Source organism: Thalassophryne amazonica, chromosome 1 (assembly GCF_902500255.1).
Source record: "Thalassophryne amazonica chromosome 1, fThaAma1.1, whole genome shotgun sequence".
NCBI classification, from domain to species: domain Eukaryota; kingdom Metazoa; phylum Chordata; class Actinopteri; order Batrachoidiformes; family Batrachoididae; genus Thalassophryne; species Thalassophryne amazonica.
Window position 1 is genome coordinate 153,364,326 of NC_047103.1, and position 18,713 is coordinate 153,383,038.

The 18,713-nt window shown below is 41.6% G+C and overlaps 1 protein-coding gene across 2 annotated transcripts in view; it reads right to left on the reverse strand.

Moving 5' to 3' along the window:
• Positions 1 to 18,713, reverse strand: part of xirp2a (xin actin binding repeat containing 2a) — a 142,663-nt gene that overhangs the window by 18,200 nt on the left and 105,750 nt on the right. For both annotated transcript variants that reach the window (XM_034176553.1, XM_034176562.1), the window contains 3 exons: positions 11,869 to 12,044; positions 4,370 to 4,507; positions 39 to 125 (listed from right to left, as the gene is read on the reverse strand). In XM_034176553.1, coding sequence (XP_034032444.1) covers positions 39 to 125; positions 4,370 to 4,507; positions 11,869 to 12,044 — 401 coding nt within the window. The remainder of the gene's footprint in view (positions 1 to 38; positions 126 to 4,369; positions 4,508 to 11,868; positions 12,045 to 18,713) is intronic.

Sequence of the window (18,713 nt, forward strand, 5' to 3'; positions counted from 1 at the left end):
GGAGCCGGTGACAAATGTGGAGTGTGACATCCTGCTACCTCTTGCTGACTGTGAAAGATGGCTGTGGTGGGGACGACCTCTCTCGCACTGCTTCTCACTGTCACCTCCGAAGAGCTTGACGTCTCCTGTCAAAGAGAGAAATGGGAATGAAGCCTCGCTGAATCACTCTCACATCCGCCAACAGACAGGTGCACGGACGCACGCGCCTGTGCAAAAACACGCAGATGGTGCACAAAGTGCTCTTGCACGAGGTTTTATGTCTCCATCACTGCAAGCTGGAGAAAACAGCGGGAGAGTAAATACATTTTATATTGTGCAGCAGCTTCATAAAACCCTTATGTGGCCAAAGTAACAAATGTTTTTCCATCAAAAAGTTGCTTCCTCTGGAACTATGAAGCTTAAATTTTGCTAAATGAGGATTTCTAACATTTGAAAGAAGAAAAAAAATGAAACTGCTTCCTGCAGTCAGATTCATGCAGTTGGACGAAGATTAAAGCAAATTTTATTTGAGGTTGTACTCACTGCTGTCAACATGAAACATAAATGTGGAAGAGCTCTGAACCTCTGAAATCACTTAGTATAAGATCTTCACTGGTGTACAAGCTGCTTGTGAGGAAACTTTGAGCAGAAAGTGACCTGCGGTTACAGCATCGAACTCAATCTGACTGTTTGTAATGTAAAATTTAGAATGCAGAGATGTCATCGTGCGCTCAGGGAGTCTGCTCTGCTTCCTGCCTGAATAAGCACACGCACATGGCCAACACGACTTTACCGAGATCTGGCTACTAATGTATTCTGGTATTTTCCTCACGCTCTGGATAACAGCTATGCTCGATTGAGAAGGTTCAAGGTGTCCTTTTTGATTTGACCTTTGGTGGCGCTGCCACACCAGCCACGTTTTTCCAATAAAGAGCTACAGCTGAATGTACATCACTCAGCTGCACCCGCACGTCTCACTTCAAACAGGGCTTGTGAGCTGAAGGGACAGCCGTCTTTGAATGTGAATTACAAATGACTCCGTCGCTTTTTGTTATTCTCAGTTTGCGGAGAAGTGCATATTCCTCATTTTGCTGGATATCAGCTGGATTGCTACTGTTGACAATGTTGGCGAGATGGTTGGGTCAGTATTGTGTGGATTATGTCACGGTTTGGGGCAGATTGGGATTTTTTTAAAGACATTTTGACCCTAAAAAAATACTTTTAATAATTAACCTTTTTTAAAATTTAATAAAAAATTTAGTGAAGCCCAGTCTACACTACAGACAAGTATATTAAAGGATTATTAACTGAGCAAGCAAGGTTAATAATTTATTTATTATATGGCTGTTATATATCTAAACACGCAGTCTTACGGTGTTATGGTAACGGTCTGATATGGGAAAATATCAGACCAGTCAGAATACGTGTAGCCATATTATAATATACAATTATAGACTTTTGATGAGGTGTACCCGTGATTAAGCGGACCTGGTCAGGATGAGGTTCACCGAGGCCTTGGCTGATATTCGCCCTCGTCTAACTCAGGCAAATATTGGTCATTTTGGATGACTGGGCATGAACGGAGGGCATCTAAAAATGCATACCGTCCTCCAAAAGCATGTTACTGTATTATTACTGTACAGGTAACTTTCACATTTACACATTTAAAATGTTTTTAAATTTACGCATTATGAGACAGAGTGTGTTCTTTGTAGCTACAGAAAAGCTCTTCAGAGTTTCCAAAACATACTAAAGGAATCACTATCCAAAATCAATACAACACATGACACCCAATGTATTGGCATTTTTATATTGTTGTGTTGGGATATTTTAATCAATAAACCAGGACGTTCTGGCAGAGGAAGGAACATAAGGCTTCAGAAGGGCACTGTTTCCCAAATGTTAGAAAAAGTGACTATGTTCCAAAACATCTTGGCATTGGGTTCCATTTTTGTGGAATAATGTTTTTCTCAAGACAAGAAATGCCTGCGAGTCTCTGTACCGCATTTAGAAAAACTGACCCAGAATCGCTTTGTCAAGAGCCGCATTTTTTTGGAAGGGAGGAGGTCTCATTGTTTACCATGTTTGACGTCCATGTTTAATTTCTATATTTTTATCATTTTATTTATTTTTTTATTCATTGTTACAAATTTATTGGCACAAATTTATCCGATTTTGCAGCAGTACGTCCCATGAAGGTTTGGAGAGGAAGCAACGACGGGTTAGTGATCTCAGCTGTGATGTCGACAAGTGACTTTGAAGCAGTTACCACTGCTAGCCGTTAGCAACGTCTATACTGACCGGCTTATTGTCTGGCTGGACAAATGAAAGAATCAAAAGACGCAATCGAAATTGGATTTTTAATGACTTTTAGGTGGAACATTTGTAGCTTTGATTGCTGTGATTACTGTGTGCTGCTCCCAAAGTAAAATTAGCAGGATGCAGTTATGTTGCTAGGTTTGAATTTGTCTGGTTTTCACTTATTGGATGTATTTTATTTTTTACGCTGGCTGTGCCAGTTAGAGCGCAGCTGGAAAATGGCTGGGTGTAAAACTCTTCAAAATAAGGTAAATAATAAATATGTGCCCCTGCAGTGGCCTGGATGGGACTATATGTGGCAGGGAGAATTATTTTATTGTTCCATTGTTTGACTTTAAGTGCACATTTAAGTGCAGGCACATGCTCTAATTACACTATGTAACCCAATTTTTGTTCCTGGCTTCTAAGTGTTATATTTCAACTACTTACGAGGTGTATTAGATAAGAAACCGACACTTTTATTTATTTTTTTAACTATATGGATTTGAATGACGTGCGATTACACCAATCATGCTTTAACCCTCGTGCGCATGCGTGAATTTTTTCACGCGTCGGTGACGTCATTTCCCTGTGGGCAGGCCTTGAGTGAGATGTGGTCCAACCCTCTCAGCTGAATTCCTTTGTTTCACACGCTGCTCGAGATGGCGCGCGTTGCTTTATCAAAATTTTTTCTGGACCTGTGAGGAATATCCGAGTGGACACTATTCGAGAAATTTAGCTGGTTTTCGGTGAAAAGTTTAACGGCTGATGAGAGATTATGGGGTGTTTCTGTCACTGTAAGGACTTCCCACGGAGCGGGACATCGCGTAACGCTTCCAGGCGCCGTCGGCCTGTTCCGAGCTGAAAACATCCTAATTTAAGGCTTAATTCACCCAGGACGTCATGAGAGAACAGAGAAGATTCAGAAGAGGCCGGCATGAGGACTTTATGCGGACATTCCACTGTTTAAGGACATTTTGTAATGAAAGACGTGCGCGCAAATTCACCGAGTCGTTTCCGTGACGACTCGGCGAATCTGTGTGCGCCGCGACAGGAAAAACACCTCCGTGTTGAAAACCATTTGTAAAATTCAGGCGGCTTTTGATGGCTTTCAACAAGTGAGTATCTGAGAAATTTTTTAACAGCTTGGGCATGTTCCAACTTGCCCGTTAAGGTTTCCAACGGAGGTGTTTTTCCTGTCGCGACCCCCCGCACGTTCTTTCATTACAAAATGTCCGTTAACAATGGAATGTCCGAATAAACTCCTCATGCCGACTTCTTCTGAAAGTTCTCTGTTCTCTGACGACTTCCTGGGTCAACAGAGCCTGAAATGTGGAAGTTTTCAACTTGAAATGGCGAGACGCTGCCGCCTCGAAGCGCAGATCACCATCAGGCACCGTGGGCCGTCCTTAAAGCGACACTACCAGACCAAAATCTCTCATCAGCCGTTAAAATTTTTACCGAAAACCAGCTGAATTTATCGAATGGTGTCCACTCAGTTGTGCCTTACAGCTTTTGAAAAAAATTTCATCAAACAAAGCAGCAGTCTCTGAGCCATTCCTAAACAATGAAAAAATCGACGAGAGGGTGGGCGACTCCTCACTCAAAGACTGCCCACAGGCGAATGACGTAACCGAGAGGCGTGAAAAAACTCTTGCATGCCCACGAGGGTTCAAGCATGTCTGATGTAATCACACGTGATTCAAATCCATATGGTTTTTGAAAAAAATAATAAGGTCGGATACTTTTCTAACAGACCTCGTATGTCTAAACAAAAAACAACCGCGCATTTGGGTGCTCGATATAGCATCAAAGTGGTTCCCCGTCTTTAGCATATTTGACCCATTTTTGTTTTGTGTGTATGATGTTATTTTTTTGCTTTTTTTAATTGTTCATTGTTGTATGAATGTTGTGAGGCACTTTGCAACTTGTATATTAACAAATACAATGGAAATGATGATGATAGTGTAGCATAGTACTACATAGTTACAAAAAAAAGTCAAACATAATTGTAAAGTTAATAAATTGTCTAGTTCAAAAATGACTGCATAATTTTTGTTATTTTTATTTATTTATTTATTTTTTGCTATACCTGGACAGATCTCTGTTGGAAGTGGTACTGGCTGACCACGGACTGGGAGGATGATGAGGCAAACTCCTGGTTCTCAAATTGCCTCTTTACACTGGCCAGGCCACCGGGCAGCGAGCACGCCTGTGCCTCATCCATTATCTGGCAGCAGAGAGTGGAGATCATAAATCACAGCATCTGGGTTTTCCATTAAACAAGCGGCACTGTAAACGTGCCGTTTAAGTCTTATGAGACTGGATTTCACCCGGCATGAGCCCACATATGGAGGCATGTTGGTGTCACTTTGAAATTGAGGTCATAATGAAACATGAACAGTGGACATAAGGAATTAAATTGAAAGAGGATTATGATAATGTGCTTTTGAGAATGATGAAACAAGAAGTGTGTAAAACACAAAAGGGAAAAGTCACATCTTTATGTCAGAAGTACCAAAAAAATTAAAATATGTCCCAAAGATGGAAGGCACTCGACTTTACGTTTATGACAAATATACTGCTGAAGCATCAATAGTGTGTTTGCTCTTCCACTCTGACCAGGTTAGAGAAACAAAATCAGTGTTGAGCTGCGTATGGATAGAAATGATGCTTTTGTTTGTCTGTATCTCTTCTACTCCTCCCAGCTCCTTTGGTCCATTTCCAGCAAATCTGATATGTGGATGACAGTCAACCCCAGTATGGCCCTTAAAGACTTTGTTTTAGCAAAAGTCAAAGTCATTGTGGTCAATTTGCACCTAATGTGAGACGCATGTGGAGTTGGGGTCTGGAATTGCCCAGGAGAGACCAAATTTACAAATAGGGTCAAGGTCATTGAGGTCAAAGGTCAAAATTTTGTTTGCTCCCCCCAAACTCCAATTTGGACTAAATTTGGCTCACACATGATGAACGTTTTGGGATTTCTCAGCTGAGATGAAATATAACAAAGGTCAATCATTGGAGTCAAGGTCACTGGGGTGAAAGGTTGGTTTTATTTTTTAATTTGATTTGCACAAAATATGGCACACGCATGGAGGTCAGTTCTGAAATTGCCCAAGTGAGGTCAAATTTGCCAAAGGACAGTCATTGAAGCCACGGTCATGTCTGCCTATTTGGTTGTTGGTCTGCACCTCTCAGGTCCTTTTACTGATTTCTACCAATTTTAAGTAAGTGAAGATCACATAAAAAAAAACAAAAAACTGTCCTTGAACTGTCCTTTGACAAAATCAAGATCAAGCTGACCTTGGTGGATTGAAGATTTGCCATGGTAAGGTCAGCTGGAAGTTAATCTTTTGGGTTCAGTATCTGCCTGTTACTGTCTGCATGCTCAGGAGTACTATTATCTAATACTTTTTGCAACAGGAAAATACAATCCATACAATACGATCCATCCAGAGATGGGAGTTGTATTCGTGTTGGCGATCCTCCTGTCCTGTGCGCCAACAGCATTTCTTGTATATTCGTCCGTGAACTGTTCTGTGAATTGTTCTGCAATTTATGTCTGTAGCATGGCCCAAGTAGAGGATCAGCCCTTTGAGTCTGGTCTGCTTGAGGTTTCTTCCTCAGAGGGAGTTTTTCCTTACCACTGTTGCTCTGAGGGTTGGTAAGCTTAGACCTTACCTGTGTGAAGCGCTTTGAGGCGCTCTGTTGTGATTTAGCGCTATATAAATGAAAATAAATTGAAAAATGAAATTGACGATGACGTCAAACGTACCAGTGACCTGCAGAGTAAGAACGCACAACTGATTCTGTGCTGTCATAATCTCATATGACAGCACAGGGGGCCTTATTAATCTCACTTTAGAAGCCCCCCTTTGCACACACTGAGATCATTTGGTCACCAATGAGTGAGCAAAAATTAGCAGATCTCTCAACCTAAACAATAGCTTTGATAAATGCTAATCTGCTAACTGAAAAGTTAACTGTGATAATGCTGAAGCATTTAGCTGAATTACCGATAACATACATCCATTTTCAAAGCCTCTTTTTCCAATTAAAGTAATGGGGGGAGCGATGTCTGGATTCTAACCCACTTGTCACTTAGCAAGAAGCTAATGAATGCATTTACTCTGGCTTGACCTCCTGAAACTTGTTTCCGTTGCATGATGTGTAAATTTCACTTATTGGAATAGTGTAGAGACTCCAACAGGAACAAACATGTTTTGGTTTATAAACATTTTTGACAGTTGAACTTTAATTTAATGGAGGCTAACTGGTCTGCTCATGGTTTTCCAAGTTAGCTGAAAAGCTAATTCCCTGATGAAAAAAGTTAGCTTTGAGAATTAGCTGTCATGTGAAGAAATAGGGACTGCTGGGATAGGCTCCAGGCCCCCGCGACCCTTAATTGGACTAAGCGGTTGAAGATGAGTGTGTGTGTGATGAAATAGGTGTGTTTGATTTGCAGAGATATAGTTCCGTACACTGAATACACGCCTTCTCATAGAGACTAATCCTGAGACTGTGATGCATCGACTGACTTTAAGTTAGCGGAACTAAATTTACATGGCAGCTAATAGGTCGACCAATTCAAAGTTTCAAAGTTTTCAAAGTTGTAAAGCTAATCTGTGAACAAAAAAGTCTAGCTTCATTAATTATCTATTAGCCAATTAGATGGACTGTGCCCGCCACTGGGCATGGGTCAATGAAGAAACCATTATATTTTTAAACTTGCTACCAGGGCAGATTTGATTTTTTTGGTCTATTTCTTTTATTAACCTGCACTACCACCAGCATACAGGGGAATATTACTGCCTGAAATAAGAAGACAGAAACACAAATTACTTGACTGAATGGACTTGATGATGTCATAAGGAACTATCTTTGAGTGCTTGCAGACAACTGGAAGGACGCACAGATGACAGCTGTAAAAGGTAGCCAGGAAAAAAATATTCCATCTGGCTAATAACCTTCCTGCGCATACTGTACACCCATATGTTCAGTTGTCAGATGCAGCTTGACACTGTGGATCATCTGATGTTGGGGAAAGTTGCGGCAATTATTGAGGAGATCTCAGCCCAAGTCAAAGAGGGGAAACCAGCGAAGCTCCTGCACAACTACTGCCATTTGGGAAAGCGTATCCCTTGGTGGAACTGTAATGCTCGTGGTATTGTTTTACCATCATTAAAAATATATGAGATTCTCCGCGCTTTAAGCCAATTATATGATATAGACCTTTATAAAAAGCTACAATCCACAGGAGGCGGCTCTTTACAGAGATGTTAGCGCAGCTAAAAAGCGCTCTGTGTTATTCAAACGGCCGCTCTCATCTTGGCCTCAAGTGGCTTGTTTCCTCGCAGACCTGTGACCAGCTCAGTTAATATTAAAACGCGCGCCTCAAATCGACACTTCCATGTGGAGTGCTGGTTGTTCCGCAGGCTGAAAGACAAAGGTTACAACTGTCCCCGTAGAGTTTTAATTATTTTAACATCATGAATTAATTGTCCTTATATTATATTGATTTTGCATCAGTGTGACATTTGCAAAATTACGCAATAAGACACCACACAAGGTGGCAGGTTGCTTTAAATTCTGATTGATGACACGCTTGTTGTTGAGTATTAGTCAACTGGAAGAACAGACCGGCTCTGAAGACTGGATTAAAACAATATATTCTGCTTTTAATTACAACCAAGCCTCCGTGTAAAGCTACAGCATTCAATTCAATACTTTGTCATTGCCATAATAACAACAGTTATAAATGACACGAAAATTCGATGGAGCCTCAAACATCGGCATAGTAGCTTATTCATGACATAATAACTTATTCGTGGGTATGAATATGTTTGTAAACCTTCATTATTAAGTAAGGCACAGACAGACAGTTCAGCATCTTAGTGCACAGTAGAACAGAGGAAAGTGCGTATATGTAACGGGGAGGGGGGGGGGGTCCCAGTAAACAGGGATGTTGGGGAGTGTCGAGTGGCTGCTGCAGCAATGCAAAGACCAATTCACAGTTATTGTAATGGTGGGATGTGACGTGTAGTGATGGCGGGCGCTGACAGAGAAGGAAGGGGAGGGAGAGACTGCAGGTTTAGCAGCCTCACGGCCTGGGCATACAGACTGCGGGCCATTCTAGAGGTTCTAGCACGTGTGGACCTGTATCTTCTCCCTGAAGGTAACAGGTGGAATAAGTCATGTGCAGGATGGTAACTGTCCCGAAGGATGTTGTACTCTCGTCTAAGGCAGCAGCTGGTGTAGAGTGTCCTGATCTCCGGGAGGGTAGTCCCGATGATCTTCCCCGCTGTCCTCACCACTCGCTGGAGAGCCTGCTGGTCAGCCTTAGTGCAGCTGGAGAACCACACTAAGAATCCGTAGGTTAGCACACTGCTGATAGCACAGTTGTAGAAGTTAGTCATTAGCTGCTGAGGAATTTTGGCACATTTTAGTTTCCTCAGAAAGAAGAGGCATTGTTGGGCCTTTCCTACAACTGCAGCTGTGTTACTGTCCCAGGACAGATCCTCTGTCACCGTCACGCCTAGGAATTTGAATTTGGAGACCCTTTCCACAGTTTCACCACTGATAGAGAGTGGAGAGTGAGTGCGTTGACCTTTTTTTGCGAAAATCCACAATTATTTCTTTGGTTTTCTTAATGTTCAAAACCAGGTTATGATTGTCACACCATGATGCCAGTTGTTGCACCTCATCTCTGTATGCTGCCTCATTGTTGTTGTTAATAAGTCCTACCACTGTGGTGTCATCAGCATACTTAACAATGAGGTTCGATGGAAAAGAAGCTGAGCAGTCATGTGTGAAAAGAGTATAGAGTGCTGGGCTCAGCACACAGCCCTGTGGGGCCCCTGTACTGATGGAGATGGTGGAGGAGGTGTGCTTGTCCATCCGCACACATTGTGTATGGTTTGTTAGAAAGTCCAGAATCCAGTTGCATAGAGTGGTGTTCAGTCCAAGACTGTAAAGTTTGAGTATAAGTTGCTTTGGCCGTATCGTGTTAAAGGCTGAACTGAAGTCAACAAAGAGCAGCCTCGCATATGTGAGCATAAAGATGAACACACAGCCTCTTTGTTTTTATTCACACCTTAACAATCATAACAGGCGTAACTGCAGGCACTTCCACTTTAGTCACACACATATACAATAATGATGTTTGTATGGTTCTACCTGCTAATGAAGTGATCTGGGAGGAGATGAATTGATATTTAGTGCTGTGTGGTGCATTATTTTAGCTGACTTCCTGTAATGTAATGGCTGAGTGACGGCCACATGTTGAATTAATGGCTTTACAAAGTGTGTGAAGGCTTTTCAAAGTCACTCATGCGTTTGTGCTCTCAGTAAAGAATAATGACTGAAGGATTTACACACAAATGGTTCTTTATGTTTAATTAAAATGACTGATGTAGAAATCGTGGTGTCTTGGCTCTAATGGTTAATTAGCACAGGCATTACTCTTATACACACTCTCTCACACACACACACACACACACACTCATGTGCATACACACATACAGATATTATTTGATTTTGTTTCTAGTAATTATGGCCCCTGTGCAGCGGTAGTGCATCTGGTTTATTCCTTTCCATCCTGTGTGTCCATTTGTCTATCCATGTGTGAACAAAATAACTGAAAGATTTTTGAAAAAATTGTGAAAAGTCAAGGTCACAGGCCATGGGCAAAGATTTGGCTGAATGTTGATTATTATTATGATTTTTTTGCTTGTGTCTGTCATTCTCTGTCTGATTTACATCATTGTTTTGCACTTTCATTCATAATAGAATTTGTGCTGTGTTTCTCCGTGATGCTTATACACGCATATGCAGTGTAGCAGTGCATTTTGACCTTTAAACAGCATGCTGGGAAAATGAGTTTCCAAGTGTGTTGTGGCGTCTTGTTGCTATATATTTTTTAAACATTGTAACTTTTAGTTCTGGACCGACTGACCCACCACCCAGTGGTACAGTAGTGTTCAGAATAATAATAGTAGTGTTATGTGACTAAAAATATTAATCCAGGTTTTGAGTATATTTCTTATTGTTACATGGGAAACAAGGTACCAGTAGATTCAGTAGATTCTCACAAATCCAACAAGACCAAGCATTCATGATATGCACACTCTTAAGGCTATGAAATTGGGCTATTAGTAAAAAAAAAAGTAGAAAAGGGGGTGTTCACAATAATAATAGCATCTGCTGTTGATGCTACAAACTCAAAACTATTATGTTCAAACTGCTTTTTTAGCAATCCTGTGAATCACTAAACTAGTATTTAGTTGTATAACCACAGTTTTTCATTATTTTTCACATCTGCGAGGCATTAATTTTGTTGGTTTGGAACAAAGATTTTGCTTGTTTACTAGTCTGCTTGGGGTCATTGTCTTGTTGAAACACCCATTTCAAGGGCATGTCCTCTTCAGCATAAAGCAACATGACCTCTTCAAGTATTTTGACATATCCAAACTGATCCATGATACCTGGTATGCGGTATATAGGCCCAACACCATAGTAGGAGAAACATGCCCATATCATGATGCTTGCACCACCATGCTTCACTGTCTTCACTGTGAACTGTGGCTTGAATTCAGAGTTTGGGGGTCATCTCACAAACTGTGTGCGGCCCTTGGACCCAAAAAGAACAATTTTACTCTCATCAGTCCACAAAATATTCCTCCATTTCTCTTTAGGCCAGTTGACGTGTTCTTTGGCAAATTGTAACCTCTTCTGCACATGTCTTTTATTTAACAGAGGGACTTTGTGGGGGATTCTTGCAAATAAATTAGCTTCACACAGGCGTCTTCTAACTGTCACAGCACTTACAGGTAACTCCAGACTGTCTTTGATCATCCTGGAGCTGATCAATGGGTGAGCCTTTGCCATTCTGGTTATTATTCTATCCATTTTGATGGTTGTTTTCCGTTTTCTTCCACGCGTCTCTGTTTTATTTATTTATTTATTTTTTTTGTCCATTTTAAAGCATTGGAGATCATTGTAGATGAACAGCCTATAATTTTTTGCACCTGCGTATAAGTTTTCCCCTCTCCAATCAACTTTATAATCAAACTACGCTGTTCTTCTGAACAATGTCTTGAACGTCCCATTGTCCTCAGGCTTTCAAAGAGAAAAGCATGTTGAACAGGTGCTGGCTTCATCCTTAAATAGGGGACACCTGATTCACACCTGCTTGTTCCACAAAATTGACGAACTCACTGACTGAATACCACACTACTATTATTGTGAACACCCCCTTTTCTACTTTTTTTTACTAATAGCCCAATTTCAAAGCCTTAAGAGTGTGCATATCATGAATGCTTGGTCTTGTTGGATTTGTGAGAATCTACTGAATCTACTGGTACCTTGTTTCCCATGTAACAATAAGAAATATACTCAAAACCTGGATTAATCTTTTTAGTCACATAGCACTACTATTATTCTGAACACTACTGTAAGTGACAAAATGATTATAATTTTGTAACAATAGTTAGTAGTTTCCTACTGAAAATGTGTGACTGTGTGCCATGTCTCCAGCTGTCTGCTTTATCCCCAGTAGTGTCTCGTTGCAGCTGAGTGGACGTATCATCTTACCGCAGGCGAGGTGGAGCTGCTGCTTTCTTTCTTGGACACGGCAGCCTGATACATCGCCAGCCGTTCCTTCACTGACACCGACTCGACCTCCTGGTCCTCTGTGCTGAGGGCCCTGTTTTCTTGGCTCTGTCCTTTGTCTGCACCTCTCAACCTGGATGTACCTGTGCTGTCTGCAGCTACAAACATGCAAACACAAGAGAGTTATAAATATGTGAGCATTTTGGTAAATAATAGCTAAAATCAGATATATTTATACGTCCTGGTCATACAAGAAATTTGCAGTATTTCTTTGCATATCCTTGCGCACATGCAGCATGTAGGGCACGTACAGACCCTGTGCTGACTGAAGTCTTATCATCATTTGATATGGATGCATGTTCCTGAACCATTCAGCATGTGATCTGTGCTGTTTCATGAAGATTAGATTAGATTATTTTAGATAGATAATTGATCCCTTGGGAAGACTCCCTCAGGGAAATTTAGGCTCCAGCAGCATTGTACAGCAGCACACAGGATAAGAAGCACACAGTTTCAAAAGTGAAAGCAAAAAAGAAAAACAGTTTGCAAATATAAATACAAATACAAATACACAATATCCACAGAATAAATACACAGAATTCAAAAGCACAGGTGTTTTAAAGGTATCATTTGGTTACACAGTAGGCATCATGTTTCTCCCTGTAGGTGCCATCTTAAATTATTAGCTGTCAGGTTGGGTACCTCCAGCAGGTGGCAGACATGCCTATGGGATATTACACTGGCTTACAAAGTTGCCTTTCAATTGATCAGGTGCATCAAAGTTTCAGATTTTACAGTCATCAGTCTGTCTTCATTAATTCAACTTGATTTATTTACGCCATAGTCAAGGCTGTATGCAGCAGCAAGGTTTAGACTTTACCCACCCCATGAGCAAGCACACTGGTAACAGCAGTAAGGAAAAACTCCCTCAAATGTTTTTGATTATAAGAAGAAGGGATGGCAGAAAACCACTTTTCATATCCGGTAGGATACCGATACCAGAACCTTCAGTATATGCTGATACTGATACCAGTCCAATCCAATTTTATGTGTCTTAAAACAACTACTCAATAAATACATTTGTCTGTATGTACTATACTAACCAATCAACCCAAACTGTGAATCCAATATTCTCCAGGGATCAGATTTAGGTTTCTTTTTTAAATTCCCATCTCCGATCCACTTATTTTGACCAGTCTGTACAGATGCCAATCCAACATATCAGATCAGTGTACCCCTAAGAAGAAGAAACCTTAAGCAGACCAGACTCAGTGGGGTGACCATCTGCATTGGCCATACTCACAAATAAAACAAAAGCACCACAGAGAATGGTTAGAAAATACTCAGATAGAAATGTTGTAGCTAATCAACCACATATATTATTCATTATCACTTGTTATGGGGGAGATATATGGAAGTAAATCTGTGCCATCAGAGTTTGAATTTGAATTTTTATGGTTGAATTTGTTTAGCATCAAAATCAGAGTTTGAAGTTGAATTTCTAAGGCTGAATTTGTTTAGCATTAAAATATTCAGCCTCAAAAACCTAAAAAAAAATCAACTCCCAAAAAATCAACCTCAAAAAAAAAATTCGACCTCAAAAAATAGAAAAGCAGGAGACTATCAATCCCTGTCTCAATCATCCAATGTTTCTGGAAGTAAATCTGTGACATTGGATGACTTGGTGGCACAGCCTACTTAGTTCTTGAGGATCTTTCTAGTAATGATTAATGCTGCTTATTTTACTTTAGGATTCATTCACTTAAAAGATACATTAATTCATTTGTAGTTACTCTACTGCCGGCTTGTGAGTTAGCACCTTAAATTTTCATCCCTGACCTAATGACGTGGCTTTTGGATCATTTGGCTCGCATTTGGTTCATTACATGTATCATTAATTTCAACTTCCTTCTCCTTGGAACAGTTCAATATGTTTGTTGGGAAGGGCGGCGCTGAATGAACAGGGTGTCAAATACTTCATTTGATTTAGTACATCCTGAAAAACACCACACAAACCAGACAAATAAATCTTTGGTAGGGGAACACTCAGGTGTTTTTCTTCACTGAAAAGCTGAACTGTTTGAGACTAATTTCTAAATGATACATTTTAAAGTGTTGCACTTTAATCATCACACATCCATACCCAACAATACATTCGCAAATTCAAAATAATTTACTCATCACTCATCTTCAATCACTTTTCTGGGTTCGGGTCATGTGGCAACAGTTCCAGCAGGGGACCCCAGACTTCCCTTTCCTGTGTCACATTGACCACCTCTGACTGGGGGATCCCAAGGCGTTTCCAGGCCAGTGTGGAGATATACGAGGTCTGTCCGTAAAGTATAGGTCCTTTTTATTTTTTCAAAAACTATATGGATTTCATTCATATGTTTTTACGTCAGACATGCTTGAACCCTCGTGTGCATGCGTGAGTTTTTCCATGCCTGTCGGTGATGTCATTCGCCTGTGAGCACTCCTTGTGGGAGGAGTCGTCCAGCCCCTCGTCGGAATTCCTTTGTCTGAGAAGTTGCTGAGAGACTGGCGCTTTGTTTGATCAAAATTTTTTCTAAACCTGTGAGACACATCGAAGTGGACATGGTTCGAAAAATTAAGCTGGTTTTCAGTGAAAATTTTAACAGCTGATGAGAGATTTTGAGGTGATTCTGTCGCTTTAAGGACTTTTCACGGTGCGAGACGTCGCGCTGCGCTCTCAGGCAGCGTCATCAGCCTGTTTCAAGCTTAAAACCTCCACATTTCAGGCTCTATTGATCCAGGACGTCATGAGAGAACAGAGACGTTTCAGAAGAAGTCGGTTTCAGCATTTTATCCGGATATTCCACTGTTAAAGGAGATTTTTTTAATGAAAGACGTGCGGACGGGTCCGCGTGTCGGGACGCAGCCGACGCGGCGCGGCGGCACAGGAAAAACACCTCCGTGTTGATAACCATTTGTTAAAATCCAGGCGGCTTTTGATGGCTTTCAGTGGAGTGAGTATATGAGAAATTGTTTATCAGCTGGAGATGTTCCAACTTGTCCTCAAGGCTTTCAACAGAGGTGTTTTTCCTGTGGCGGAGCGTCGCGGCGGCTGCGTCCCGACGCGCGGACCCGTCCGCACGTCTTTCATTAAAAAAATCTCCTTTAACAGTGGAATATCCAGATAAAATGCTGAAACCGACTTCTTCTGAAACTTCTCTGTTCTCTCACGACGTCCTGGATCAATAGAGCCTGAAATGTGGAGGTTTTCAGCTTGAACAGGCTGATGACGGCGCCTGAGAGCGCTGAGCGACGTCTCGCACCGTGGGAAGTCCTTAAAGCGACAGAATCACCTCAAAATCTCTCATCAGCCATTAAAATTTCCACTGAAAACCAGCTTAATTTTTCGAACCGTGTCCACTTCGATGTGTCTCACAGGTTTAGAAAAAATTTTGATCAAACAAAGCGCCAGTCTCTCAGCAACTTCTCAGACAAAGGAATTCCGACGAGGGGCTGGACGACTCCTCCCACAAGGAGTGCTCACAGGCGAATGATGTCACCGACAGGCGTGGAAAAACTCACGCATGCGCACGAGGGTTCAAGCATGTCTGACGTAAAAACATATGAATGAAATCCATATAGTTTTTGAAAAAAATAAAAAGGACCTATACTTTACGGACAGACCTCGTAATCTCTCCACCTAGTCCTGGGTCTTCCCCGGGGTCTCCTCCCAGATGGACGTGCCTGGACCATCTCCCTTGGTAGGCACCCAGGAGACATCCTTACCAGATGCCTGAACCACCTCAGCTGGCTACTTTCAACGCGAAGGAGCAGCGACTCTACTCTGAGCTTCCCACGGATGACCGAACTTCTCACCCTATCTCTAAGGGAGATACCAACCACCCTCCTGAGGAAGCTCATTTCGGCCTCTTGTAACCACGATCTAGTTCTTTCGGTCATGACCCAACACTCATGATCATAGGTGAGAGTGGGCACAAAGACTGACCAGAAGATCGAGAGCTTCACCTTTTGGGTCAGCTCCCTTTTCGTCACAACAGTATGGCAAGCGAATGCAATACCGTCCATGCTGCGCCAATCTCACGTTCCATCCCTCACTTCCATCCCTCACTTGTGAACAAGACCCCGAGGTACTTGAACTCCTTCACTTGGGGCAAGACCGCATTCCCTACTCAGAGTAGGCAATCCATCGGTTTCCTGCTGAGAACCATGGCCTCAGATTTAGAGGTACTGATCCCTGGCGGAGGCCAACCTCCACCGGAAACGAGTCCGACTTACTGCCGAGCACTAATTTGTATCAGTACAGATACAGGAGGAACAGAGGAGAGGCAATTCTTCTCTTTGCCAACTTCCAGCAGTTTAATAAAAGGACTGATTTGCTGGCAGCTGTAATACATTATGTATCTAGAGTTTGCTGCGGAAGCTTATTTGAAAGCTATTTAGCCAATAGCGACCTTGTGAAGTCATTTTAGTGATTGGTCTAGAATAGATTTACCCCAGTCATTACCCAGATCACAAGTTAACAATTACTTGAATGGGAATGGATGTACGCTCATTAAACTGACTGCTCAACAGTTGTTGTATAAAAGGCTCCAACTTATGTTGTTCTGTCTCTTTAAACTATCTGTGGTTCATGTGATGTTGCACAATCGCTCCCTCTCATGTTACTTAAGGATATCTTCTAGATGTAATTTCTCAGCTTCTCAATCCTATGTTTGTGTACTGTGTTTGTATGAAGTTCCTAAATACGCTTATTGTACTGTAAAGAACAATAATTTAACTTTGTGGTATTTCCATATCAACCGGATGTCCATTTGTTGATATACAATTGGATATATTTTGTGTGATTTGCAATGCTTTACAACTACTTGGTTTTACCAGCAGTATTTTTTAGGTTTACCTGTTATTACAGAAACAAACTGCTCAGAGATCAATAAAACTGCTGGAAGTCGGCAAAGAGAAGAATTGCTTCTCCTCTGTTCCTCCTGTATCTGTACCGATACATCATCTTGGTGCTATTTTAAACCTAAAGAACTAGCCCTGATACTTCATCTCTCCAACATTGGTCCTTTGAACCGGATAGAACGTATCTAAGATGAAGTCAGATGAGGAGATGTACCTTGATGTGAGGCCTACACGGCAGATCCATAGCCCGGTTACCCTGTGGGACTTTTATGTGGATTAAGTAAGATATCACCAAAGAGAGCAACTACAGTAACAGAGAACTGCACCAGCCCTGGAGGCCCAAGTGTTTCCTCCTACAGAACTCCTGGCCTATATCTCCCCTCTCCAGACATAGAACCTCTCTCCAAGCACCTATCTGGTGAATGCTGTGCACCCGGACATCTCTCATTTCACTCCAGCCCGTATCCCAAGGAGAGACTTGGACAATGAGAGCCTACCTGAACAAACACCCTCCTGCTGTGGATGTCAACATATTGATCTACAATGAACTCAGAGCCATTGAAGAAGAGAAAGCCTGTTTGTTTGACACACGTCAGGACGTTCACTCAGGCATTAGGTAGCTAGATGAAGCCCAGAAAGAAATTAAATCCAGGAGGCTTGTTCCCTGTGGTCAGAATCATCCAGCTCTTCCTCACAAGCTAGCAGCTACCAGTCTCTACCAGGCAAAGTGGCATCTTCAGGGCACCAACCAAGCCCAGCCAAACCAGCTGAAGAAGAAGAAGAATAGCCAGAACTCCCACCATGGCCGGAACCTGAAGAGGACCTGCACAGATGTCTGGGTCACCTCAAGTTAGAGGAACAAGCATCAGCTAAGAGCCATGACTAAGAGTTTATTTTTACATGTACGTGCAGGGATCTAAATGTTTAAGTGTGGAGCACCTAGAACCAAACACACTGACATGAAGCCAAACTCATCAATCAGGAAGAATCTCTTTGTGATTTTTTATATTGCTCAACATATCCCTATAGACTGCCAATTACACAAACCCATTGATTTTGCGTTTGAATTTTCTGTGGTACAAAGCATCATTAGGCAACAGAAAAGACTTTGTTTGTGCTCAACATACACCCACACCAGACCTTTTAGATACTGGCACCTGCATTCGCTCTGAGAAACAACGCTGTAGGATGAAAGAACGCCCTAAATAGAAATGATATGCTCTCATTATGTGCTGAACCTGTAAACCTTTGACATTTTGAAGCCAGTCCTCCTCTTTACTAGATGCTGACATATAGTTGTATGATCATAATCCTGGCAGAAGAAGAGTTCATTAGGAGTTGTTTAAAACATTTTAAAAACTTTAATACAGTGGCCTTTCAGCTGTTGGCTTCATTACTGGGGAAAAAAAAAATTACCTAGTAGTTTATAGCCTGTAGCATGTAGCAAATTATGTATCAGGCCTCCATTACATCAGTCTTGGGACTATCCTGATATTTACCTACACTGAGGAGGTAATGTTTTCAGTGTGATTATTAATCAGTTTGCCAGCAGAATATCTCAAAAAGATATGGACTGAATTCCAAAGAAATTTGATGAAGTAGGTCTTAGGTCCAGTGCAGTTTCTTGAATGGCCACTTGAGGTGGGCTCCAAATATGAGTCAAACCTCATAGATGCCCATGTTAAAATCTCCAACTTTACAGCAGAAATAAACATGTTTACAGCCTGGTACGAAAAATGGTTTTGGTTTCTCTTGCTAATTTCTGTTTTCAAGACAATGTTGCAAGGGCTGGATTTTTATACAACTCATCATTTTAAGTGATTTTAGTCATAACGTTAGAATAATTAGGGGAGCGGGTATTTTGAGTGTTGGCTAATATGTACTTGTGTGGCCACGGCCCTGCTAGCATTGGCTTAGTTAGTGATTACTTC